Source organism: Micromys minutus (genome assembly GCF_963924665.1).
Source record: "Micromys minutus genome assembly, chromosome: 1".
In the NCBI taxonomy this organism is placed as follows: domain Eukaryota; kingdom Metazoa; phylum Chordata; class Mammalia; order Rodentia; family Muridae; genus Micromys; species Micromys minutus.
This window is the reverse complement of record NC_137969.1, coordinates 28,674,932-28,702,337: the sequence shown is the minus strand read 5'-3', so window position 1 is coordinate 28,702,337 and position 27,406 is coordinate 28,674,932. Positions and strand designations below refer to the sequence as shown.

At 46.8% G+C, this 27,406-nt stretch overlaps 1 protein-coding gene across 2 annotated transcripts in view; it reads left to right on the top strand.

Moving 5' to 3' along the window:
* The window catches only part of OSBP2 (oxysterol binding protein 2), a gene marked incomplete at its 5' end in the record, with an annotated part of 139,546 nt that overhangs the window by 10,864 nt on the left and 101,276 nt on the right, over positions 1-27,406 (top strand). For both annotated transcript variants that reach the window (XM_080931986.1, XM_080931985.1), the window contains one exon: positions 23,686-23,894. In XM_080931986.1, the coding sequence (XP_080788112.1) occupies positions 23,686-23,894 (209 nt within the window). The remainder of the gene's footprint in view (positions 1-23,685; positions 23,895-27,406) is intronic.

Sequence of the window (27,406 nt, the reverse complement as noted above, 5' to 3'; positions counted from 1 at the left end):
GTAGTTCCTTAGGACTTGTCAGCCGGATTGTCTAGACTGCTTGGTGAATTCCAGGTCCACCAATGAGAGAGCCCCTTTACCTGCGAAGTAGATGACAGCACCTAAGGTCAACCCCTTAGGTCACCCTATATGCATGTGCACATCCACGCATCTGCATATATGTTACATATATGCTAACACAGGTGGGGGGAGGGGGAAAAGAAAGAACAAAAAAAAGCACTCAATAGTCAGTCTAAACAATTTCAGTAACCGGGGGTGGGAGGACCATTGCAGTAATCCAGGGGGAGTTATGGGGTTTCTGGGGGAATAAGGTTACATCATCTGGGGGAGGAGAAGTCCAGGATGAGGATGGAAGAGAGGGATCCAGGATATAGAAGAGAAATACAGTGTAGCAGGGAAGGTACCAGAATGGAGGAGAGGTCTAAGATGAAGGGAAGAGTCCTGGCTGGAGTCTGTGTGTGTGGAGGCCAGCAGGAATGGAGGAGAAGGGTCCAGGATGTATGTGTTGTACTGAAGGTCACTTGAACCCAATGCCAAACCCTTGACAGAGGGAGGGAAGAAGGTTCTTTTGGTTAAGGCTGGGTTGTCAGTGAATCATAGGGCATGGAAGAGGAGGAAGAGAGGAGAGGGAGCAGGAGGAGGTGAACGTTCACATCATGATAGGCAGGAAGCAGAGAAGAAGGGCATCCCCCAGTGACCTACATGCTCCACACCTTTCCCCATACTCCAGTAAAGCCATCATGAATGTATCTCCGGCCTCCACTGTGAGGCTGTGTGGTTGATTTGTGTTAAGCTGAAGCCTGTGGAGGTGGGATTTTGTTTTGAATGTTTGTTGCATTTCGTGGCTTGTAAGAACCTTTGAAAAGCAGAGGAACAGAGGTTCCAAGTCTTCCTTCTGCCTTTAGGGGCTGGGCAAAAAACTGTCCTACCTGAATTTAAGGCCTTTGGCTTTTGGAAGAAAACTTCAATGTATTACAGAAAAAAATTTGTGTGGAACCAGCCCCCCCCCCCCAGTTCCTCCCTCCTTGCAGCACATTAGTTTTAATAAGAACCAAATCTGAGCATCCCATAATGGTGTCTGGGGTGCTCATGCACACGTTACTCCCATTTGATGACAATCCAGAGAGAACAATGAGATCTGTGGTTGTAAGTGAGAACAGTAGGCACAGGTCCTGGAGCAGCAGCCCCAGGGGGTGTCTGAGCTGAGATCTGACCTGGGGGCTGTGTGGTACACACCCCCTACTCAGAGCCTCACCTTAGTGTTGGAGGCAACACTTTTCCTCTGAACTCAGAGATCTGCCTCCCTTTGCCTCTGGAGTGCCTGGCTACTTTTGCTCATTTTTAAAATCAGGTGTTTGTTGGTGATGGTGTGGACCACAGCTGTAGGACCGCAGCTTCTAACAGGTGTGTGCGTTGAAGATGTTTCTTTCCCGAGTTGTGGGTGTTCCCTTGAGTTTTTGTGTGCCGTAGTTCATCTGTCTGCTTCCTGCTGCTGCTTCTGTGTTATGTCCTGGAAAAGCCAAGTCTCAAGCCAGCCCTCTCCCCTGCATTTTCTTCTAAGAATTTTATAGTTTTAGACCTTAAAGTTAGTGTTTTTTTTTTTTTTTTTTTTTTTTTTTTTTTTTTTTTTTTTTTTTTAAACTCCATTTTGAGTTGAAAAAAAAAATGGAAGCCTTAGAATTAGATGCAGGGCCTTAAGAATTTGCTCTCCGGCTGAGCCATACCTAGCTTCTGAGTTAATTTTTACAGATGATTAGATAAGGCTCCAGACCCACCGGGGGGATGCCGAGAGTCTCAGCACTGTTATTTGGCACTGGCATATCAGCAATCCCTAGAGCACATACTTGGGGTCAAAAGCCTTCTGGTTCCACGCTGGTTAGAACCACGTACTGCTGCTGTCGGGGCTCAGCTGCTCTTTCGTCCTCTGGGACAGTGGGTTGGGTTGGGTCATAAATCCAAGGAGACAGATCTCTGAGGTCTGTTCTCAAATCTTAATATCCCCCTCCCACACATGTGTTTGTATGTGTGCGGTATGTGCTTATGCATGTGGAGGCCTGGGGTTAACTTCAAGTGTCTTCCTTGGTCATGTTCTGTAGTAAGACTGGGTCTCTCACTGAACCTACTCAATCTAGCAAGCCAGCTCGCCCTGGGGAGTCCTCTCTGTGCCACCACACCTACCCTGCTCGTAAGTGGGTTCTAGAGAGATCCAGACTCCAGTCCAAATCCCGTGCACCAGGAACTTCACCTCCTGTAAATCCCTCTTCATGAGATTTATCCCCGGGGACCAAATCCAGGGCTGTGCATTCAACGGGTAAATTCTCTCCTCTCGGCCACATCTTTGCTCCCCCGTGTGAGTGAGCACGCGGCGGCAGCCCGTGAGAAGGCGGACAGCATCAGAGGCAGACTCCCAAGCTCTCGGAACATTGCTGACAGAGGTGTGCACTCATGTCTCATCTCCCGTTCATCTGTGTGTATGGAACCATGGCTCACCATATGCCTCATGTCTATCTGTCCAGCATCATGCCCCGTGGACCTTCCTCCGACACCACATTCCCCCTGACAAAAGACAGAACTGAATCCTCACCTTGCTGTGCTCCTAGATCAGACAGCCTTATCCCCACAGGCTACGGGGGGATGGTTTAAACTCAGTTTTACAGCAGCAGTGGTTAGTCTTGGGTGCCTGCAGGTAGGCTAGTGAGGTGTGTCATTCCACCTGCATGGAGTATGGGCAGAGTATGGGAAGAAGAGTAGATAGAGGTCACAGCAGGCATGTAGCTGTCATTCTGGTCCACATTTCACTGATAGTCACGGATGATGGCCCCATCCTTTGCCCGTGCGGGAGGAAAGGCATCTACTCTGCTCTAGGGGTAGATCCTGCAAAGCTCAGTGGCAGATGTCCAGCTAAGGATTGCACGTCACAGAGGGGGTCAGGAGCTTCGGAGAATTCTCGCAGGCTCTGCTCTCCCTCCCAGTGACCATATGCTTCATGGTCTCTTAGTTAGATTGATTCCTTGACCATTTTATGCGCATGTACCATGTACCCTGATGATATCCAGCCCAGCTCCCACAAGCACGAGCACCCTGACAGGAGCCCTTCTTTCCCTCATGTGCCATTCTTCCTTAAGTACGGTTAGCGTTTAGAGCTGCCCGAGTATCACAGGCAAACCCACCAGCAGCCAGACCCCTAGGAAGAATTATCCTCCCCTAGTAACCCTCAGCTGCCCAGAGCTCCTCTGTTCAGGATGGAGCTGCATAGGCTCTCCCCGGCTCATACCAGCCACCAGCTGTCCTAGGGACCAGGATACACCAAAGAGCAAGGCAGGAACCACAAGCTGCCTATCCAGTGTGTGCAGTATCCTCGTGATCACACACAGAGGTCTTGCTCAGAGAGAAAGAAGACTGCAAGCCTCCATCGTCTTCTCTCTCTTCACCGGTGAATGGCCTTGCTTTGCAGATTGGAAAAACAAAAGGACCTCCTCCCCAAAGTACTTGGTAACCTTTGGTGAAAAAGATGCTTCGAAGTGCCAAGGGTGTTGCCAGGAATGAACGCCTGTCTAGCTCCTGAGAGCCTAACTGGTACCCTCCTTCCTCTTAGCTGACACAGTTCTGGAAAAGAGAGATTAAAGGACGAGAAGGTCCACTTGAGGCTTCTTTGGGAAGTGGCCACACTGTGCACTGACCTATTTTAGTTCAGGGTTCTTGTCATGGGGACACCCTTGTCCGTGGCAGACTTTCCTCTCCTTCCTTCATCCAGTCCACGTGGGAGAGGGAGGTAGAAGTTCACAGATGTGCAGTGCCATGGGAGCCCAGACAGTGGCCTTCCCAGAGGCTTGGTCCCTGCTGTAGATGTAGGGCTTAGCCTGGACCTCAGCAGCCCTCAGGAAATGCAGACTGGGAGCAGCAGGTGATTCAAATGCACACTGAGCCTGTGGGTCGTTTGGCTTTACAGCTGCTCCTGTATTCTGACAGTTTAGCTATCATTTGTGTTTTGATTAAAGCTTCATAAGAGTCACCTTTACATTAGATTACTTCAACTAATATTCACTAGAGGCTACTGTGCGGGTGTGTGTATGTGTGTGTGTGTGTGTGTGTGTGTGTGTGTGTGTGTGTGTGTGTGTAAATTCCCGAATAAATTATCCATAAGCTCATGGTGTAACTTATACATATGATTGTCCTTGTTAAATTTGGAATTAAGCATTTCTTTGATTGATCTGAGTTGCAGCATTTCTACCCTCTGGCTGGGTGACTGATCCCCCCCACACCCCAATTTTCTCTCTGGTTTGTTTTCAGGCTGCATGAGCATCACAGGAAGGGACACAAGAAGGCTGGAGCTTCAGGGCGCCCTGTAGGTGGTGACAGCCGCCACCAGGGTTATGTGATAACTTAAAAAAAAGAAAATCTGTTCAACTGTCCTGAAATGTTCCGTGTAGGAGAACCCAGAATCACAGGCCCACGGTTGCACTCAAAATAGAGCCAGCCCCGTGCCCTGGGGACCTTACTGATACCTTATTTCTCATCCTGAGATGCTTAGTGAGCAGGCTTGTTCCTGAGCCTGGGACCCAGGAGGCCCTGGTTGTCACCAGAGTCACTTGCTACCACCGTTCTTCAAGCCAAGAAGATTTAAAATATTACACTGATTTTCAATTATGGAGATCTTTTAAAATGTAAAGGTGGTATATTATGTAACGAACCCCTTGTTCCCATCCCCCACCGCTGTAGGTTTCATCTGCAGTGTCAAGCTGTGGCTTCCACGCCTCCTGTGACTTGAAGAAAATCTCAGACATTTTAACTTTCATCAGTAGATGCTTCCATATGTGTCTCCTTATTTGTTTCCAATTTTCAATTCTATTTCCTCACCAGCCCTGTATGTGTATTGGCAGATCATGCATTTTATGTCTAACAGTAGCTTTGTAATGTTGTCCCATAGCCTGTTAATATTAAATTTCATCATTGCCTTATAATTTTAATTTTTTCCCCTTTTTCCATTTTCCTGTGTGTGAGTGTGTTGTGCATGTGTGGGTCTATGCACATTTGCAGGTGTGTGCTCACAGGCGTGTGACAGCTGATGTCAGGAACCAGCCTTAATCACTTTCTACCTATTGAGCAGAGTCAGACCCAGAGCTCACTTTGCCTTAGCGGCTGGTGTGCTCAGGAGACGCTCTCATCTGCCTCTGTGAAGCTGGGATTACGTGAATTCTGGGGTCTGCCCTCCAGTCCTCAACCTTTCACCCCAAATGGTTTAGTGGCTGAGCCATCGCCTCAGCCCCCAATTTTATTTACCTTGTACAGTTTCTAATTCATCAATGCTTATCTTCAGATTTGTAGTCGATACCTTTTAAAATTGAAAATAGGCTTTTTAATACCATATACTCTGCTCATGGCTTTCCTTTCCCCAAACCCCTCCCTGATTCTCTCCTCCTCCCCGAATCTGTATGCTTTCTTTCTCTCTCTCATTAGGATACAAACAGGCATTAAAAAAAAATAACAACAAGATAAAATACAATAAAAAAGAACAAAGAAAAGTAGAAGATACTTTTAACTGACTTTTTACAATTATTTTTATTTCATGTGTATCTGTGTTTTGCCTGAGTGTATATCTGTGTGAGGGTGTCAGGTCGCCTGAAACTGGAGTTACAGACAGTTGTGAGCTGCCCTGTGGTTGCTGGGAATTGAACCCAGGTTCTCCTGAAGAACAGTCAAGGTTCTTAACCACTGAGCCATCTCTCCAGCCACAAGGGAGGTACTTTCAGTGTTAATATGATTTTAAATTTTGAAGAAAGTTAGAGAAATAATGTGAAGAACTTCTGGGCCTTTCACTCAGTTCCCAAATGGCTAATGTGCTGTTTGCCTTATGCCTGCGTTGTTTGTATGTGTATTACTGTTTAAGAGTAAGAATGCGGTGGAGCTCATCATCCTTTCTCCCTTTCCTCCTTCCTCTCTTTAAAGACAACTTCTGACTATGTAGTCCATGATGGCTCTGGATTTCTGATCCTCCGACCCCTAGCTTCCTGAGGGCTGAGATTATAGCCTGCGTCACTGTGTGGGGCCCCATTCTTATTTACTCTTTCTGTGCATATTTTTAAAAGCAGGGCGGTCCTCTCCACGTCACAGCAAAGGCATGGCACAATGCCCCAACTACCCCACAGGCATGGCACAATGCCCCAGCTACCCCCACAGGCCAAGTTGCGTGCACACACACACACACCCTTGCCCCAGGGTCCTGAGGAGGCACAGAATCCAGAGCAGGACCGTACCATGCACATTAATTTTAAGCAGATCCATTTTTTCCTGTTTCTCTATTCTTCACCATTTTGACATCCGTGGTAACTACACGGCAGTGACTGCAAAGGCCCTGGCTGTGGTCCTGCAGAACACAGTGCTGTGTCCTCCTCAATACACCCTGGCTGGAGAAACGTGACGCTGATTTCCCGATCTATTATTAGCATGTAACTTTTATCACTTGGCCAGGATGGTGCTTGGCAGGTTTCTCTGCTACAGACATAATGAGTTTTATGATTTTTAATTGCTCAGTAATTAGTGGTTTTTTATTAAAGGTTTACGGTTTTTTTTAAATCAAATATATGCTGTGTGTTTGTGTGAGTGTATAGCATATATATGGGTGCTACAGGTGTCAGGTGCCCTGCAGCTGGAGTTACAGGTGCCCTGCAGCTGGAGTTACAGGTGGCCGTCAGCCCTGTAGGTGCTGGGAGTCAACCCGCACCCTCTGGAAGAGCAGTGCACACTCTGAACTGCCTGTTGGTCTGCTTTCCAGAGGACTCAGGGCCTGGCCACTTGGGAGGTGAAACTGGGGGTTCCCTTGACCTGAGACGAGTCCGGGTTATAGGGGTTCTCTGATTCTTGGACATCCAGGCGCTGCTGGGACACAGGGGACCTGCAGGCTAAGGACAGTGTCTAGCCTGGGGAAGAGGGAACTTAGCTCAGTGGTGATTGTCTTTAGCAGCATTTGTCTGGGAGTGCAGCTGTGCCTTCTATGGGAGATTTGGCTGTGGCTTTGTGGGCACAGGCCTTTTCCATGATCCCCGTGATGGTGGGAGATGAGAGAGACAGTCATGTTTATTAATATCGCTTGTTGGCTGTTCATTGTTGAAAATGAGCGTATACTGTATCCATACTAACTTTGCTGGGCGGACCTGAGATTAAATACCTTTTGCAGGGAGGAATGTCTGGACAGGGAAGCTTATCAGCTAAGCCCTCTAGGTACCTCATTAGTGTGGACCTACGTGACCACAGATCACCTTTCCTTATGTGGGGGGTGTGGCACATTTTCCAGGATAGGAGTTTGGTGGGGAGTGGAGAGTTGTCTCAGGTTTGGGTCCACCGAGTCTCCGGGTCTCAACTGGTTCTACCCATCAAGCTTCCTGGCCTGGTTTTACTGTCCCACAACTGCTGAGCGGTTTCTTCAGCCCAGGAGATATTTTCATAAGCAGACACATTGAGGCTATGTGAACTCCCATTCCTTGACAAGCTTTTCATCAAAGGTATTAGAATCCATTGCTTTCATGACTGTCAATATGTGATTTTTCAGTTAGCACCAGCCTTCCACAGTTTTCAGTCCGATATCATTTATTTATTTATTTATCTATCTATTAATTTATGTGTATCGGCATGAACCTATGGAGCTCAAGTTTATTGTGTATTTTGATGAGCTAATGCCCATTATTGCTTGAGGGATGTTTAAATTTTTGCTTTATTATCATTACTATTGTATATGTGTGGATATTTTGCCTTAATGTAGGTCTGTGCCTCACATATATGCCTGGTGAGGCCATCAGACAGCTGTGAGCTACCACACAGGTGCTAGGAACGGAACCCAGGTCCTCTGGAAGAGCAGCCAGTGCTCTTAACCACGGAGCCATCTCTCCAGCCCCATCAGGGAATCTTTTGTTACAAATATTGGTAATTTTCTGTATCTGTTTCTATGATGGGTTCTACAACAGTGCTATCCAATCACTGATTTCACAGTTATTAGTGGGGGAAAAGTGCGTACACTCAACATCCCCTTTCCAGCCGTTTGGGTCCCTAATAGTTTGTTCACTATTAATTAAATGTGTGAGTTGAATCTTCGAAGTGATGGGAGAAGCCCAGAGTTGCCTGGGTAACGTGACAGTTCCACTGGCCTGCCGGATGGGGCCTGTGGGAGGGAAATGCTTAGAGAGGACTGCTTGCAGGCAGAGAGACTTGACAACACAGGACGGGGAACACAGGGCGGGGAACAGCGTATAGGTGAAGGACACACACGGTCAGGAAACCGCAGGCTTCAGTGGAGCAACAACAGTCAGGGGAAATGAGCTCAAGCAGGACCGAGAACATCTGGAGCAGGGTCTACTGAAAGAGAGAAGGTAGGTAAGGGATGGGGCCACAGATGGAGCGCAGTGGCAGAATGCTCACCAGGCTTTGAATGTTTAGAAAATGCGACTCAGGCACTACGCCTGGTTCGGCTTCTCGCCTTGTCTTCTCACAAGACTTTCAGAATCAAGCGATTCCTGGCCAAGAAACAAAAGCAAAAAATTGCCCTATTCCTCAGTGGATTTGGATGAAAACTGGTAACAAGATCGGGTACAACTCTAAGAGAAGACAGAGGAGAAGGAAGCTGGTCTGTAAGGATTCACACAACGGCAAGACTGGGCTTATACTGAATTGTGGTCACCAATCAGTCCTTCCAGATGGATTTCAACATTTTTAACCCGGAGACTTGCTCTTGTCTAAATTAGGGTGTTTGTCCAGTAATAAAATTTAGATCCTTTCAAAAAAGAAAAAAGAAAAAGAAAATGCAGTTCAGAAAGGAATTGTCTAGGACAGGCAATGGGGTACACATGTAGGTGAGGAAGCTGTGGGTGCTTCTAGGTGAGGTTACTGTGGCCTGGTGCAGGGTTGGGCAGGTCAGCTGGGGCAGTGTTGAGTCATCTCCAGGCTATAATGGTCCTCTGGTACCTCAGCAGAACCACAAAGGTGGGTCTGATGGATGCTCACTGAATGGTGCTAATGGGTGAACTGAGGTGCCCTGGGTCCGTTCCTCTGTGACTACGCAATACCCCAGCATCGATTCCCTCCACTTTTGTATCATTTTGAAGCTTAGCTCTCTCCAGTGTTCACCCCGAGCCGGGTGGGAACAAGACATAACTGTGTCTCATGGAACTTGGGGATTAGCTTGCAAATAGTAGACACAGTCTATTGCTAGATAATAAACGAAATATTATTTCCAGTTACCTGTTCTGGTATTCACCATCAAAAGATGCCTGACCCAGTGACCAAAAAAAAAAAAAGTATTATTCAGCTTTCTCATTTCTGCAGTAAAGTGCCTGACCGTCGAAGCTCTGATCTTGGTTCACAGTTCTGGAGGGTTTAGCCTTGGTCATTTGGTTCCGTCTACTTGGGCAGAACATCAGAGCGGTGAGTGTGGTAGAGGTGAGCAGTTCACCATGAAGAGGGGGAGGGGTAATGCCAGCACTTGGCTGGACTTCTCTGTTTGCCCTTCTTTACTCCATCTGGGTCTCCAGCCTGTCCACATTCAGGACAGGTGTCCCTCAGAGTCACACCAGAGGTGTGAGAGTCTCACCAGCCTGCCAGATGGTTCTAAATTAAGGTTGAGTTGTCACACACCATGGTCCTAGCTCTGATCTGAGGCTAGAAGTAGATTTATCTTTTGGTGGATTCTCCCCCTTTCTGTAAAGTGGGGTTGATTCTTCCCTTTGGGCACACGTGATACATACATGATGCTAAACAATGTTTGCGTCTCGCACTTTGAGGGCAGTGTGAGGATCAAGAGTCGTGTTGTTGACAGTCCCCAGGAATGGAGGTGCTGGATGAATGTAAATTGCATTGTGTCTGTCGTGTCCCGGGAACTAATTTCCCGTGGTGAGCTTCAGGAACAGGAGACTGCCTTCCAAGCCTCCTATTACACTTCCATTAAAATGTACACATATTTGGAGTATCCTTGTAGTTTGGCCCTTATTTAGCATTTCTCAGGGGAGACTTTAAACGGCAAAAAAAGAGGCCAGGCAGAATGAACCAGGTCAGGTCTAATCTAAGTGGTGGCTTCTTCTGTTTGCTGGCATCACTTGGTAATTACAGAGCTGCATCCAGATAGCTCTGGTGGATCTGGAGAATAAATGGAGTCTATGGGGAGACAGGTCTGTAGATGTCTGTGGGCAAAGCTCTCTGCCTTAGACAGCCTCTGTATATGGAACATGTATTCTTGCCTGGTAGATGTGTGTGTGCACGTGTGTTCAGGTGCCTGTGCATGTGTGTGAGTGCATGTGTATATGCATTTTTGTATTCATGAGTATATATATGTGTGTGTGTGTGTGTGTGTGTGTGTGTGTGTGTATCTGTCTGTCTGTCCCTCAGCTGGTGGCCTCTGTTTCCCAGACATGCTTTTGTATCTACTTGAGATTAAGACACCTCTATAGTATGTTTGTCTGTGCATGCCAGGTGCCAAGATTCAGAACAAGCAGCATGGGGCCTGAGGCTCTGTGCTGTTCATTTCAGCAGAACCTATTGGTATTATCCACTCTGCATTGGTTTCAAGTGCAGGAAAGCTGCAAGACTGAGGGTATCACAGGGTATTGTGCCATGTTTTCAGAGCGCTGCTCAGGCCAGACAGTGTGCACTAGGGTTTGAATCTCTGGGAAATGCTACTGAAAAGTTGCAGTGGAGACCCCAGCATGATGGATCCATAAGGTGTCGACCAGGGAGAGCTGCAGACATGGAACTGAGTTGACGCAAGAGTGAGTCTACTGTGCTGCCGACAGCAGAAGAGGAAAGGAAGGGCCACCCGAAGCTTTTGGAGCCCAGATGATTCTGATTCTGCCATGGGCTGAAGATGCCAGACATGATGCTGCAGAATTCTGTGTTTGCCCTGCTGGGTGTCAGTCCTATTTTAATCGGACCACCCTTGCTGTGTTCCCATTCTTCCCTTCTGGAATGGGACTGTTTATCCTGTGCCATCAAACATTGCAGGAATGTAACTTGCATCTGGTTGTATAAGAGGCCACTCCTTAAGAGTTTGCTCTGAATCTCAGATGAGACTTGGACTTTTAAATAATGTTGGAATTGCTAGGTCATGAGGACTTTTGAAGTTGGACTGAATGTATTTTATATTAGGAGATGGCAGTGAGCCTATGGTTTAAGAATGATGTGCTTGGTTCACAAGGGATAGAGATGTGATGGTTAATATTATCAGTTGGACATGATGGAGATAACCTAGGAGAAAATCCACTGTGCCTGCCTGTAAGAGCTTCTCATGATTAGGTTAACTGAGGAGAGGGCAGCACCAGTCAGTGAACTGGATTCCAGGACTGAAGAGAAGGAGAAAAGCAAGCAGGGCTTGTGAATGACTGTTCTCTGCTTCCAGATGCAATGTGACCGGTGCCTCAGGCTTCCTGCTGCCATAATACCCTCAAACTGTGAGCCAAGTGAACCCCTCTCCCATCTAGTTGCTCTTACCAAGTACTTTTTTTTATCATATCAGTGAGAAGAGACCCTAAGACAGGCACTGTATTTTTATCACATCAGTGAGAAGAGACCCTAAGACAGGCACTGTACTTTATCACATCAGTGAGAAGAAACCCTAAGACAAGCACTGTATTTTTATCACATCAGTAAGAAGAGATCCTAAGACAGGCGCTGGATCTACTGCCCATGGAGGTTGCCTTACTTCTGAGGATTAAAAAAAAAAAAAAAAAAAAAAAAAAAAAAAAAAAAAAAAACTTTTTTTTACTGATTTGTTCTGAGTTTCACATCATGAAGCCAAGTCTTGCTTATCTCCCCAAACTCTCATTCACCCTTTCTTTGCCCCTGCAACTTCTTCCTACAAATAAAACACACACACACACACACACACACCACCACCACCACCACCACCACCACCACCACCACCCACCAATAACAACAATAACAACAAAGAATAGAGCCTAGAAAACAACTCATCATGGGAGCTGTAGTGTGTCACAGTGTGCCCCACAGTGTGCCCCTCTGTCTATACATCTTCACTTGCTAATGTTCCTTGCAATGAGTCATTGGTCTAGTTTGAGATCTCTCGGTTCTGTGACACCATCAATATTGGATCCTCATCAGGACTCCTCCCCATTATCCTGTTGTTGGCCTGTGTCGCAGGATTGGCCCTTTCATGCATCCTAACCATTTTCTGATGATACAGATTTTAAGGTGGGCCAATTCAGAGCCCTGGGCTCCCGGTGGTAGCTGAGCTGGTTCTCCTGTCAGCTTTCCCTGATCTGCACCACTAGGGTGAGCTCTCCAGCACTGCTCTGGTTAGACCATCTGTGGTAGTTTGAATATGCCTGGCTCAAGGAGTTAACACTATCAGGAGCTGTGGTCTTGTTGGAGTAGGTGTGACCTTGTTGGAGGAAGTGTAGCACTGTGGGGATGGGCTTTGAGACCCTCCTCCTAGCTGTATGGTAGCCAGTCTTCTGGCTGCCTTTGGGTCAAGATACAAAACTCTCAGTCCCTTCTCCAGCACCATGTCTGCCTGCATTCTGCCATGCTTTCTGTAATGATGATAATGCACTGAACCTCTGAACCTGTAAGCCAGCCCAAATTAAATGTTGCCCTTTATAAGAGTTGCCTTGGTCATGGTGTCTGTTCACAGCAATGGAAACCCTAACTAAGACACTATTTAATGCCACCATTGGCAGAAGGCAGGGTCTGTTCAAGGCAGGGTCAGATCTCCTACTCTCATGCCCTCAGGGCCAGCTCCACTGTGCTGCCTAGTCAAGGTGTGGGGCCCACTCTCCCAGGTGCAGCAGCCTGTGACAGGCTGGGCCAGCTCTCCTGCTCTCCCACCTTGGGTCTGGCTCACCTGTATCCCCTCCATCAGAGCCAGCTCTCCAGTGCTGCCCAGACGAGGTGCAAGGCCTGCTCTCCTGAGTATTACAGCCACTGAGGGGGCAGGGCTAGCTCTCCCACTATCCTGACCCCTGGCCCAGCTCTCCTGGCTAGTGCAGGTGACAGGGGAGGGTTGGGGAGAGTACCTCCATGCCAGACAAGCGGCAAGCAAGCTCTCCTGTACTTTCACCCTCAGGGCTAGCTTACCTACAGCCCCCCTCAACCAGGATCAGCCCTACTGTGCCCAGGTGAGGTGCAGAGCCTGCTGCAGCTGGTGAGGGTGAGGCCAGTTCAACTGCTCTCTTGATCCCGGAGCCAGCTGGTACAAATGCTTAGCAAGGGGCAAGGTGGTGCGGGGGAGGGGGGAGGCATCCACCTGCACGCAGGCCACATCGTGGCATACCAGTAGCAGGGCCAGATCTCCCATGCTCTCACCCATGCCCCTACCACCAGGGTCAGCTCTTTTGTGCTGTCCAGGTCTAGCTCTCCCAAGCTTATGACCCTATGGGCACCTTTCCCACTGCTGGAGGTGGCAAGGGGAAGCTGGCAGGAAGTAGGGGGACCCCCGTGCCTGTGCCGCCACATGGCATACAAGGCAGTGTCGGTTCATCCGTACGCACGTCCTCGGGCTGGTTCACCCACACCCCTGCCACCAGGGCCAGCTCCACTGTGCTGCCTGGGCGAGCCTGACCCCTGCTGCTGCAGAGCCCAGATCCAGACATGGCCCTCAGCAGAAGCTCAGCCTGGGACCTCATCATGGCTCCAGGTGGCAGGGCTGAGCAGTCACAACAGGCCGCCTCTCTCCACCCTGCTGTCCCTTTCCCTCTGTCTTCATACCGTTCGAGCTTCCCCACTTCTCTTTCTCACCCATCTGACCACCACGCGCTCGCACACTGTGGTGGCTCCTGCTGCAGGCTGGCCACATGGCTGCCAGGCTCCTGGGTGGCATCCTCCGTCCATGCTGCATGGTGTGGTGGCAAGCAGGTTTCTATGGGCTGGAGGGCAGGTCAGCCGGTGACGTGGCAGTCAGCGGGTCTCTGTCTTCCTCCTCCAGAGCTGCTCTGCCTGGATTAGATTTGATTTTGTGAGTCACAGGCATACGACAGCTTTGGCCACCAAGCCAGGCATCAAGCTAGAACGGACAAAGGACTGCCCTGGCTGATAGAACACCACCAATAGGGTGTATCTCGGCCCATTACCAGGGGCTCTGAGTGTTTTTACAAAGCACTTTTTATTAATGCATAGCATTTAGGCAGTGAGACAGGTAAAGTATAAAAGGCTTTACTCTATACCCAATGAATATCCATAAGGTGGAGGCCCCTTTATCCTGAATTTGTTTACATTGTTTATTTAGCCTTAAATGCAGTACATGTCTTTTCAACAGAACTGGGAATTGAACCTAAGGCCTTGTCCATGCCAGACAAAGCTTCACCACTGAGTCATGCCCCTAAATATTTTATTTACTTCAGAAATTTCAGATTAAGTCACTATTGAATAAATCTGACTTTTTAAGGATTTTTTTAAAAAAAAGTGTGTGAGTATTTACCTGTATGAGTGTCTGTATCCCATGTATGTGTCTAGTGCTTGAGGAGACTGCAGAAGGAGGCTGATCCCTTGGACCTGAAGTTGTAACAATTGTGAGTCTCTATGTGGGAGCTGGGAACCGGGTCGATGTCCTCTGTAAGATCAGCCAGTGACCTTAACCACTGAGCCATCTCTCCAGCTCTTAGATACAATGCTTAATTAGTTAATTAATATTTTATTGATGCTTTACCCTCTTATTATTTAAACAGTTTGCGACCTGTAAGCCTACCTCCTGATGAGAGAGAATGTTCTGTGAGGCCAGTCTGTTTTCTAGCGTATTTCCTTTTTATAGGCGCGTTGAGGGTGACATTACTGGGTCACCACTTGGCAGCTAGACTGGGTGGGAATTAACAAGTGAGTCACAGTCTGTTCAGCCGGCACAGAAAGAAGAACGAAGTCAGGATGTGACACTGTCTGGGTTCAAACTGGCTACCTTTCCATTTTCCTTTCCTTTAAAAAAATTATTTACTTATTTGTAAATTGAGAACTCTTTCTGCACATAAACCTACAGACTGGAAGAAGGTAGCAGGTCCCTTTATAGATGGTGGCGAGTCAGCATGCGGTTGGTGAGAAATGAACTTTTGACCTCTGGGAGAACTTAACCACTGAGCCATCTTACCAGCCCCAACTTCTTTTCCTTCCCCTGAATTTTTCTTGTGAAATTAGACACTGTTGGTAGCTGCAGTACCAGAGCCATTTGCAAGAGGGCACCACATCATAGCCAGATGTAGACATTATAGCTTGTGTGTCCACCTGCCACGTGGACTTTTCTAGAAAACACACAATGAGAAAAACATACCATTGAGCTGTCCATGGAGGGAGAGTTTTGTCTCCTGTTCCCTTTTATCTCCAGCTCCAATGTGACATTTAGATAAGGGACAACTTGATGTGAGTGAAGGCATCAACCAAGAGGCACGAAAGCAGTGGCTGAAGAAAGGTTAGGAGGCTGAGCCAGTCGCTGGCCCAGTACAGCCTCATCTTGTGATGCTTAGGTCTGCTCATACCGTCCCCATAGACTCAACTCCGCCATGCCATGGGGACCTCTGTTTCCCTGCCAGGGGCCAGCCCTGGTGGGGGTCTTCTTCCTTGTCGGTTCTTCTTGAGGCAGTGGTGGGGGAAAGAGCGTCAGAGGAGGGTAAGACTTTGTCTTACGAGATATTTAGGGTTGCTGTACAAGAAAAAGTTTACTATCTAAGTCTAAGTTACTGTGCTACTGTAGCTGGCCTGCCTTCTGTGACCCTCTGAGGCCAGAAACTGAGTCTCTGGCTCTTAGCACCTCTTCCTAAAACAGCAAAGGATTAGTTAAATAGCCTTTGTACTATCTCAGCAGGAACTGCTGGGCTCTAACTCTCAGCCTGCTAGTCAGAAGTTGCAGGAAGGAAAAGGGACACTTAGAAAAGTGATTATAATGCTTATTACTAAGTTGTAAAAAGTTTCCTATGAAAGCCATCTAAGGAAAAGGCAGAAAGATCCTGGGGGTTAGGGAGTGAGGAAAAAATTCTTCTAAGGGGAAAAAATTCTTCTGTCTTCTCTTTGTCCTCAGTACTTACATATTTCTCAGGATACATGATCACATGCTACAAAGTTCATCATGGGTTCACACAAAAAATCAAATCATAAGTTGAAATAGAAGTTTACAACAGAGAATGTTTACATGTATATCCATCAGGAGTAATTATCTGACTAAACATTCATCACCTGTCTCAGCTCCACAGGTTCACTGAAGGTTCAAAACTATAACTAAGTTATTGTAAAGTTTTGTATAGGTAAACCCAGTCAATATTTTATCTTCTGTCCCTAGCACCTATAATAAATCCTTAGTTCCCTTTTTATGACCTTTGGCTAACTGTTTTACAACCTCTTAGAATGCGCTCTGAGTAGGAGAAAGTCTGGTTACCATCTAAGAGCAATTACCCGGTGACACTTGGGAGACTGGCAGAGTTCTCACTGCATTTCTGACTTTCAGAAAAGGACTTAATAGAAGTTTCACTATAAAAGCTTAATAATCACTGATAAAATTTTAGAAATTTTTATAGGATCATCATTAAGACCTAAGAAGTCATTTATTTGTCTATATAGCATCACTACAAGACAGTACATCTTCCTAGATCTGCAGAGATCTGCTCAAAAGAGATGGGCTAATACCTAGTTATTGTTGTATATGTTTAATATTAACAAATGGTATATTAATAGCAGGGATATTTCCTAAAACAAATTCCCTTACAGCCTTGCCCAATAAGAGTGAATCTGTTGCAGATTATATAATAATCTGAGGCAGGCGATCTCAGAAAGATCACCGGCTAGTTATTAGCTTGTCCCATTATGGCTCCTGATATTTCCCCAAGGGAACTAAGGACCATCATCTTTTCCTCAAGCAGGACGTATCAACAGTTCATTCGGTGACAAAGGCCACTCCTGTTGGTGGCCAGTTACCTGGAAGGAGAGAGGAAGAGGTTTGAGAAAGAAGCATTTCCACAGTGGTGTGTCTATTCCTTTGTCCTCACGGGTTTCCTCTGTACCCACTCTGGAACCAAGTTGCTCTCTGTTAGCACTCAGTGACAGGTGACATGTCCATGACCAACCACGGGGTATTTAGATAACCCCAGGGAGTCCTCCAGGTCCTAGTGTAGACATTGTTCTTCCACACCAACCTGGGCACTAGCCTTACTCCTCACAAGAATTAGGATTAATTGTCTGTCAGGATAGTCACTTCCTTGCTGGTCACTGGTACAAGCCGTGGAAAGTAGCCAGGTTATAGTAGCTTGGCTGCTGACCCAGCAGAAGCCTTATTGTGGCCTCTGATGTCTCATTTTGGAATTTAAGCTTCTAACCCACCCGAGGGCAAGAATCAGGAGATTCGAAATAATAGCCCCATGTGTTAGTGATGTGTTTCCTCACTCTGATAAAATATCCTGACCAGAGCAACTGAAGGGAGGAAAAGTTTCTCTTGGCTCAGGATCTGGGTGGAATCTTCATGCTAAGCAAGGCATTGTAGCAGGGGTGAGGTTGCTGGTCACATGGCATCTGTATCCAGGAAGCTACAGTTTAGGACCCCAGCCCACTGACGCTGCTGCCCACTTTTAGGATGGACCATCTCACTTTAACTTAATCTAGACAACCCCTCATCCGCATTGACTCTAGATACCGTCAAGGTTGTAAGCATCATCATCTTCACACCTTGAGTTCTCTGTGACTCAAGGAATGACAGCGTAAATGGGATACTTAGGAGGGAATTGGAGGGGTGACTAAAGCTCTCTGAGGTGGCACAGGTCTGTGTCCTTCCTTACACATAGATAAATCACTAGTGTTAACATTTTGAACATGAAATGTCACACAGGGATATGTTTAGACATGAACTTGATGACTCCAGTGGGGCACTATTTTGGGAAATCATGGAAAATTTTGGAGACGGGACCTAACTAGAGGAAGTAGCTCACTGGAGGAGGGACTTAGACCCTTTCCCTGCTTCCTAGCTGCCATGAAGTAAACCATTCTACTCAGTCACATCCCTACAAGGCAGACCAACACCCTTGAAACCCTTAGCCGAGATGGATCCTTCCCCCTCAACGTTTTGTGCCAGGAGCTTGGTTACAGCGATGTAGAAATGACTAAAGCAGAAACTGGGGTTAGAAAAGTGGGGGATGAGGCTCTCGTGGCTAACTGGAACTTGTGGTTCTTAGACCTACAGTGCTGGTGTTGAGGAGGAATTTGGAAGAGTTTAGGGAAGATAAAGGAAGCTGAGAATTCAGTGAGCAGAGCTTAACAAGCAGCTGTGGGAACTTGGAACACCAAAGCATCCATAAAAATGGCCAAGCAAGTAAGCTTTTAGGTGACAACAAGAATTCTGCGAATAGGACCTGCAGCAATTTGTGTTTCATTCTCAAAAATAATTTCTCTCTCTGCATGCCTGAAACTTTGAGTAAGGCTAAATGGACTAGTTAATTTGATGGAAGAAAACATCAAGTCAGGTTAAGTTTCAGGCAATGGCATGGATACCATCAGCTGCTTTTGGCCAAGCTCACAGTGAGAATCAGGATCAGAAAGGAGGGTGGAAAGGCTGGGAAACCGTCCAGTTCATCCAGAGGAGGGGCACATTTAACGTTGCAGACAATGAGGGTTTGCTTGTTCAGGAGATTCAAAGTCAATAAAAAGAAGCCAAGTATTTTGCCCTGGAACAATCAGAAAGATGCCTTTGGAGAATCTCAACAGTTGTTCAGACCCACCCTATGGCAGGATCAAGAGAATCAAGGTTTTAGCTATTTTGCTTTGAGAGATGCAAACCACAGAGCATGTAGTTACATAGGTATTGTCCTGTGTTAATCAAACCTAGGTACTCAGGGACCTGCTTGAGTCACTGTCACCCATCCTGATTAGATAGGCATATAGAATGCAAGATTTACAGGGTCATGGGTCCCACCAGAATGTCAAGGGAAGGCTAGTCAGAACTTGGCAGGACCGAGTTCCCTGCAGGCATCCCTGAGACAGCACCTCATGAGCTGTGAGTATGAGGCCTGAGCTGCAGTGGAGAATCCAGGATGTGGAGTTGCCAAAACTGGATCTTTAGGAAAGCTGTAGCCTGGAATAGGAAGGAACAGGCGGGGCTTCCCAAGCTTGTCAGTGTAAGCCAGGCCACCAGACACCCTGGACTTGATGTGGATTTATGGCGTAATGTTTGCCCTGATGGGTTTGGGTCTTGTGTTGATCTCAGTCCTATTTTTGACACCTTGATCTCTCCCTTTGGAATGGTAATGCTTCCTCTGCACAGGTTCTCTTGGGCGTGTGTGACTTTCATTTTCATTTTACAGAGGCTCACTGCTTACAGGAGATTTGAACTTAGACTTTTGACTTAGAGTTTAGGGCAGTTGGAGAGGGATTAAGTGTATTTTGCATTATGAGACGATCATGAGCCCTTAGGAACTGGGGAATAGTGTTGTTTCAATACAAAATGTTCTTCATACTTGTATTTGGATGCTTGGTCCTCAGCCTGTGATACTCTCCTGGGGTCATGCTTACCTGGAGGAAGTAGATTATTAAGGAACGCCTCAAAGGATCCCTAGGTCCTTAGATCCCTGTCCTTTTCCTGACGATGGGTACCCTGACCTGCTCTCTGATGTCCTCTCTGCCATGATGGGCTGACAGGTCCAAAACAATGAATGACTTAAATTTTTTCTTCAGTCACATTTATCTTGGCTTTTCTGTCAAACTACAAGAGAAGTAAGTAATACATTAACACCAGGTGGTCTTTGTGGCCTAAGAAATGTCACATTGGTGGTGACAGGCTCTGGCAGCTGCAGTCTGGTCAAGGCCACCATTGAGGGTTGTTTGGATGAGAGTCAATGAAAGGCAGATAGGACGTGATGGCCTCAAGTCAGCCAAGGGTGCATAGTAGATGGTGGCTGCTGTGACTTGTCCTGCGGTTCTGTCACCTGGCTTTTGTCCCTGCTTGCTCTGAATGTATCAGATAGTAAACAAATGCCTCAACCAAAACTCCCTGTGTGTTTGTGTGTGTGTGCTCGAGTGCACATGTGTGTGTGTGTGTGTGTGTGTGTGTGTGTGTGTGTGTGTGTGTCCTCTATGGAACTTGTAGAGGTCAGAGGACAGTTTTCAGGAGTCAGTTCTCTCCTTCCATCACAGAGGTCCCAGGATTGAACTCAGGTCATGGGACTTAGCAGAAAAGCCTTCCTCAATGAGACATCTTGATGACATCACTTCAGCCAGGATTTTTAAAGAGAGAAACAAAGCTTTTTATAAGCACCAAGATCAGGAGCTGCTCCTACAGCAATCTGAGATCCAGGGTCTCCTCTTGCAGTTTATGCTCTTTTAGGACTACATTCAAAGTCACTGAAGTTAAAATGGAACGAATGTAATAAACAGGATAAAAATAAACCCTGTTTCTGGCATAGAGAGGATTAAACATGAAACACCTAGATGTGGAGGAAAGGGAGAGCTAACTTCCAAGGCCAGAATTTCAGCAGCTATAGTAATCTAGAAGGCCACTGGCCCCAGATTTGTATGGCCTGCTACATAGTTCTCCAAATAGTAAAATAAGGAATTAACTAAAAAATCAAAGGCCTTGAATTTAAAAAGTAATAATTTATTACGACTAAAGATCAGTTTATTTGGGTGCTGGGTAATTAGAAAAGCTAATCTGTGCCATTTTTCTTTGTTTCACAGGGTCTTGTTATTTAAAAAATTTTTAAAGTTGTTTTATTAACATATATTAAATGGGGAGAAAAGAAATAAAAAGGAGAAGAAAAGAAAAATGACTAGTCCTAGATGTGGTGGAGGAGAAGGTTTACTGTAGATAAAAAGGTGAGCACAGTTAGATGGAAGGACATCTGGGGGAGTCTGGAGTGCCCATGACCAGACTAAGCTAGGCCATATAGGGAGAGGGGAAAGGGGAAGAGAAAGGAGAGAAGCCAGGTACAGAGCCAGGGGTCCCAAAGAAGAGGGGTAACCAAAATGGCTGGATTATATAGGGAAGATCAGCTAAGGCCCCTGGGCTTGATAGTTTAGAGTAGGGGTCAAGGTATGGCAGCTAGGAGGACCCCATTGGACTGAGGGATGCTGGGAGAACCCGGCTGCCAGGTCTGCTTAGATATGTTAAATGGGCACCTCAGCCATTTGTCTGGGATTTGCAACTCAACACAAATTATTTACAATATTTGGTTTCTCTATGACAATCTCATTATGTGTGTAATGTATTCTGATCAAAATTCACCCTTTGACTTCACTTATTACCCCCCCCCAGTCCTGCCCATCCCCCTCCTCTTGTCAGTTAGACCCCTTCTGCTTTCATGTCTGTTTTGTCCTGGTGACTCAAGTGAGAGATGAGGGGTTCTTCTCTGGAGCATCAGCAACTCACCAAACCCAGGACAACAGCACCATGATTCTCCAGGCTTTGTACCGAATTTCAATAGTCTGTCCGGTCTTTTCTCTCTATTCTAGAGCTGTATTTAGTCGTTCTCGGCCATGTATTGCTCAAGGTTCTCTGGAGGAACAAAACTGGACAAATATAAATAAATAACACGGAAGGAGGGATTCACGTGACTGGCTTACACCATTTCATCTGCATAGTCCAACAGTGCCTGTTTGTACTCTAGAGAAACCGAGGCCCCGGTGTCTGCTCAGCCCACAAGGATCCTGATCTGGTACTGAAGACCTGGAGGGTTCCTAGAGAGACACTGGCTTTTGGGGGGAGGGGGTTGTTTGTTTGATTTTCAGTTCATTTTGGAAGACTGAAGAAGTAGAGGGCAGGCAAACTCAAAAGCAGACCGGCTTTCCCACATCCATTTTTATATCTGGGCCACCAAGGGAGGGTTCTGGTCACTCTGGAGGAGCCCCTGCCCTTCCAGGAAATACCCTCACAGGGCCACCCAAAGTGTCTCTTACTTGATCCCAAGCAAGTTAACAAGATTAACAGTAGTCTATGACTGTGGCTATGCTGCTGTTGATAAGAAGTATCTCCTCTCACTTCTCACACATCTACCCCTCGAGTTCTTTGTATCTGCACAGACTGCTGGGTATTTATGATATATACAGTAGGTCGTGAGTATACATACATACATACACATACATACACATATATACACACATACATACATATAAATATACATTCTATATACGTATACAGATACACACATACACACATATGCACATATACATATATGATAGGTGGGATATGATCTGTACTATACCAGTGGACAACTAACAGTGGGACCCTGACTGACTGACACAGTGGCCTGGCTTCTTCCATCTCCCACAGAAACGTCTGGAACTATCGATCCCCCTCTTTTTTAATACTAAGCCCAGGAGACCTACCATTTTGACTTTGGGTATAAGACTATATATAACTCCTTAATGTTCCTTCCAGTACTACTTTTTTTTTTCCTGCTTCTCTGCCTCTCCTGCTTTCTGGCACCATGATCCCGAAATTTTCCCAGCCGTCTAAAAGCCGTGTGGATTCTCCCGGTCTTACAAGATTTGCTTGTGCCTAGAGCATAGTCTATGTCCCTTTTCTTTCTGCTGTTGGTGGCTAGTCACTGCAGCATTTAACAACTGAATGGCCTCGGGCCTAGAATTAAACTTAGACTCCAGGCTTGTGACAGACACCCCCAGCGCTGCCATGTCTGTAAACGGAGCACCTTTCCTCCGGCGCCAGCATCCACGAGCTGCTTCTGCTCCACATCATTTTCTCAAAGGAGTGTGGTCAACGCAGATCAGCTCTAGAAAGGGAAAAACATTCTTCAAAAAAAAAAAAAAAAAAAAAAAAAAAAAAAAAAAAAAAAAAAAAAAAAGAGGATCGTTTGCTGGGTGTCGTGATGGATGCTGTCTGCTCAACAGACTCTAGGATTGGCTACCTGGAGACGGGCTCTGAAAACTTCTGTGAGATGTTATCTGAACTGGGCTCATTGCGGTGGGAAATAATTACCTTAATGACGGTGAGCGGCATCATTCGCTGGGCTTGCAGATCCTGACTGTTTAAGTAGCACGCATGCGTTTGTTTATTGCTTTCTGCTCCGACGGGGCTGAGAAATGATGTGCTGCTGCTACAGCTGACCAGCTGGACCAAAACAAGCCTTAAAGTGTTTCCGCTGGTTGTTTCATCACAGTAACACAGAAGAAACTAACGTGGAAGCTGGTACTGGAGGAGGGGCTGATGCTGTGGTGAACCTGACACGTCACCCCTGATAATGTTAGCTCTATGATCTTGTCACCAGTCCCTTTGTCATGAGGTAGCATCATGTCAGCCCTGTCATTGCCTTGAGCGACGATGACAGGTGTGTCTTTGCTCTCTGGCTGTCTTGGTGGAACAGCATGGCAGTCTCAAGGAGGATACTATTCCCAGATTACCTCAAAGCAGAAGGTACCTGGGTCCTCCCTTTGAGCTCTGGGCCTCCAGTCTCTGCTCTAGTTGCAACATCTTTCTCTCCGCTTCCAAGATTTAGTCGGGAGAACCTGGCAGGAAGCTGCAGACCCCATTTGGCTGTTGGCTCTTCTCCACGTCCTGGTGTCCTCAAGGGCTCAGACATAGCAGGCATGGCACAGTATAGCCTCCTACCCCTCCCCATGGTAGACAGATGTGGTCCATTGCAGTAAAGTGTTCTCTCCCACGGGTGATCCCAGGGCATCTCCCAGTTCTCCGGGAATGAGATGAGGATTTACTGTGAGAGTTTCTTTAGTCTGGAGCTATTGCATTCAGGAGCCTGACTTCATACCTTCTCTTGACTCCCACAGAAACCAGGGTGAAATGGCCCACACCTGCCGTGGAACCATCAACCTGGCCTCCGCACACTTTGAAACAGAGGACTCTTGTGGGATCTTGCTATGCAACGGGGCAAGGAACTACCACCTCAAGGCCAGCTCAGAGGTGGACCGGCAGCAATGGATCACCGTTCTGGAGCTGGCCAAGGCCAAGGCTATCCGTGTGATGAACACTCAGTCAGGTAGTGATGGTTTAGCATGGGTGTGTGTGTGTGTGTGTGTGTGTGTGTGTGTGTGTGGTGTCACAGTAGTCTAAAGAAACTTCGAATCAAAAACATTTGAAAACAGCTGTGACCAGGAAATGTAAGGTAGTGTGGTCTAATTCAGAAGGCCCAAGGTCTGTGTGTCCTCTTTCCACTTGGTTGGACGCACCACCTGCAGTGAGGAAGCTATTTGGCTAATGTGTTTGTGGGTGGCTGGCAGTCCGGGGGATGGGAGTGTTTACAGTGCCAGAGGCTATGTGTGCAAAATGTGCCTTTTTTAAAAAATTAAAATGGTTATGAGGATTTCAGTAGATGCTGCAGATATTGGGTGAGCCAAACCCAGAGACAGTGCTGTAGGGCGGGGGATCCAGAGTGGTGTACTGTGCTTCTGATTGGTTGTTTTCCCCAGTGATCAGATTGTGAGTAGTGAGGAGAGTCTCCCAGAGCTGCTGCCTTGGCTAAGGCAGGGCACCAACTCCGATGGCCCAAGCAAAGTCTTCATGTGATCTATAAGCCAATAGTTCCAAAAGCCTGTGAATAAAACCCATGACTCCTGATCCTACCTACCTACCCTTGGTCTCTCACTGGAGGCCACCAGAGGTTCCAGGGATGGTCATCTTCATACACATGGCCAAGTGGTGCTCATTTAAAATGCAACACCTCACTGCCTTTTCTTGTTTAACTATTTATCCTAAATGTGTCCCCTGATAGTACATAAAAGCATTGCCTTTTGTCTTAGTCAGGGTTTCTATTCCTGCACAAGACATCATGACCAAGAAGCTAGTTGGGAAAACTAGAAAGTACTTTGAGATGGATGGAAATGAGAACACAAATTAAAAAAAAAATCATGGTATATAGTAAGAATAACTCTCAGACACGTATGGCTATAAAAACAAATATTGACAAACCTGCAGCGAAACAGGAGACTCAACAAACAGGAAGAGAAGACTGCCATCACTAAAACCAGACTCGAAAATAGAGCTGTCTTGTTAGCTTGTAGCCTGCCCCATAAAACTGCTGGTCAGTTGTAAGTAGCTAGACCCCATCACAGGAAGAAACCAAGCCACGCCTTCTGCTGCTCTGTTTTCTGAGGGCTAATTTTATGTCAGTGCCTTTTCCAAACCAATGTTTGCCTCTTGTCTTATTTCTAACAATCATTACTACTGACTTTGTGGGAATAAAGAGAAATGTGAACAGTTGGATGACCTAGAGGAGAGGAAATGGGGAAATGTCTAAATGCGCATGCATCACCATGACTAACTACAGAAATCTTAACATTTATAAAAGAGTGTTGCATGGGAATCAGAGACTTTACAGTAAAGAAAACCCAAGACCAGATGCCATCACTGGTCTTAAAAAAGAATGTATACCAATCCTATCAAGGGAAATAAACTGAATAGGAAGAAATGCTTCTTGTTTTGTGCAACCAGACATGATACCAAAGCCACGGAACACACAAGAAACTTGGCCCATCATCCATTAAGAATACAGATGTAAACAAAATCTAGCAGTGTATGCCAAAGGGTTGTGCTCCACAATCAAATAGAATTTATTTCACACGTCCAAGGAGGTTCAAAATAAGAATAATCAATCAATGTAATATAGCAATTTGAGTGAAGAAGGGCACACAATCATCTCAAGTAATGCAAGCAAAAGATTTGACAAATATCCAACACTCTTTCACAATACAATCACTCAGTAAGGGATAAAGAGGTGGCTCAGTGGTTAAGAGCACTGGCTGCTCTTCCAGAGGAGCTGGGCTCTATTCTTAGCAACCACACCATGTCTCACAGTCATCCGCAACTCTTTTTCTATGGAATCTAATGCACTTCTCTGACCTCCACAGGCCCCAGGCATGCATGTGGTACACATACATTCATACAGGGCAAGGTGAGTCTGTGCATTTAATATCCATGGTGAGCTTGGGTCTGGTTCTGAGCATAGCAGTGGGGTTAGTGCCTGGGAGAGTCTGTTGTGGGGTCTGTGTCCCATAGCACCCTCTGTGGATCTACTAACCTCCTTAGGGGAAGTGCTGAGTGTTGTGGTTCCTCTCTGCCTGTCACCACTGGGACAGGTGATCATGAGTTCTGGGCCAGCCCGGACTGCAATAGTGAAATGTTGCCACTAAACACCAAAGAAGAAAAATGCAAGTCAGAAGAGCCAGGATATGTGGATGGGGGCAGAGGAGAGCACACGCCCAGGCTCTGTGGTGCAAAGGGAGCCAGGACTGAGAGAAAAGAAGCTGGTTTCTGCTCAGCCTGAGAGACAAAGCAGAGCACACAAGATATGTGGGTTCCAGGACACAGAGGGGTTGCGGCTGAGAACTGGTCCAGGCCCCGTAGTCCCTTCCAGGGCTCGGTACGGTTATTCTGGGCTAACTTTCCATCTCTTCAGCTTCTCACTTTCCACATTTGGTGAAATTCTGTATGGTAGCACAGGCAGAGCATGAGGACCAGGGCTTGTCTCCTACTGAGGAAGTACCTCAGTGTCATCTGAGAAGTAAGTATGAAGCCCCCCACCCAGCCACAGGGCCCCGGTTAAACCCCGCATCTCTGTAACCCGGTTCCCTTGTCTGCTCAATTGCTGGAAGGATTACATGACAGCATATAGGAAAGGCACACTGTGGGTGCCACCGTCTTCATTCCTGGGAGCTGTGCTGTTGAGGAGTGTGCCCTAGCTCTCTAACATCATCTTGCTCACAGCTTTTCTTCTGTATTCCAGAGCTGTGCCTGACTCCAGAGTCAAGGAACTCACTGGTCACAGTGAGATGTGCAGCCTGGATTCCAGTGACCCCTGTAAAGGGGGAAGAGAGTGGAGCTTTGGATGGAGCGAGAGGTCAGGGGAGCAGGGACCCTGCTGTGTGACACTGGGGAAAGACATGATTAAACATCTCACTTCAGATAGGGAACCCATGACAGATCAAAGTATGGGTGCTGCTAACGTCCATCTGAATGAACCAATGAGTTTTATTGGGCTTATTTATGGGAACAGAAATGACTCAAAGACACTACATTGCCAAAGCCTGCCCCAGCATGGGTGCCGGCTCACAAAAACTGGAACCCTGGAACATACTGCTCAGGCTGTAGGCATCTCAACAGGTTGAATGGTGTTCTATCCAAGTGGTTCGGCTGGTCTGTGCCTCTTCCAGACAGCTTGTCTGGTCTCTAATAGGCAGCCCAGTTGGTCTGAAAGCACCTCCTGCTGTCTTTTCTGCTTAGGCAGACGTGAAAAGAGCTGGACCTAGTATATCTGCTCAGTTTCAGGGACATCCTGAAGGCTTTGGGTTGTTCACTTCCTGAGTTAAAGGAGGTTGGGAGGTTTTATCTGGGAAGAAATCACAACCTAACAGACCCCTGATCCAGCAGGACCATTGGGAAAAAGCTGGCCATGGCTGAGCAGAAGCTCAGGCAAGTGTCTCTTCCCAAAGGAAGGCAGAGTGTTGAAGGGAGGAGATGGCTGGGCCCTGCAGTTGGGTGAGAATGAATGAGAAG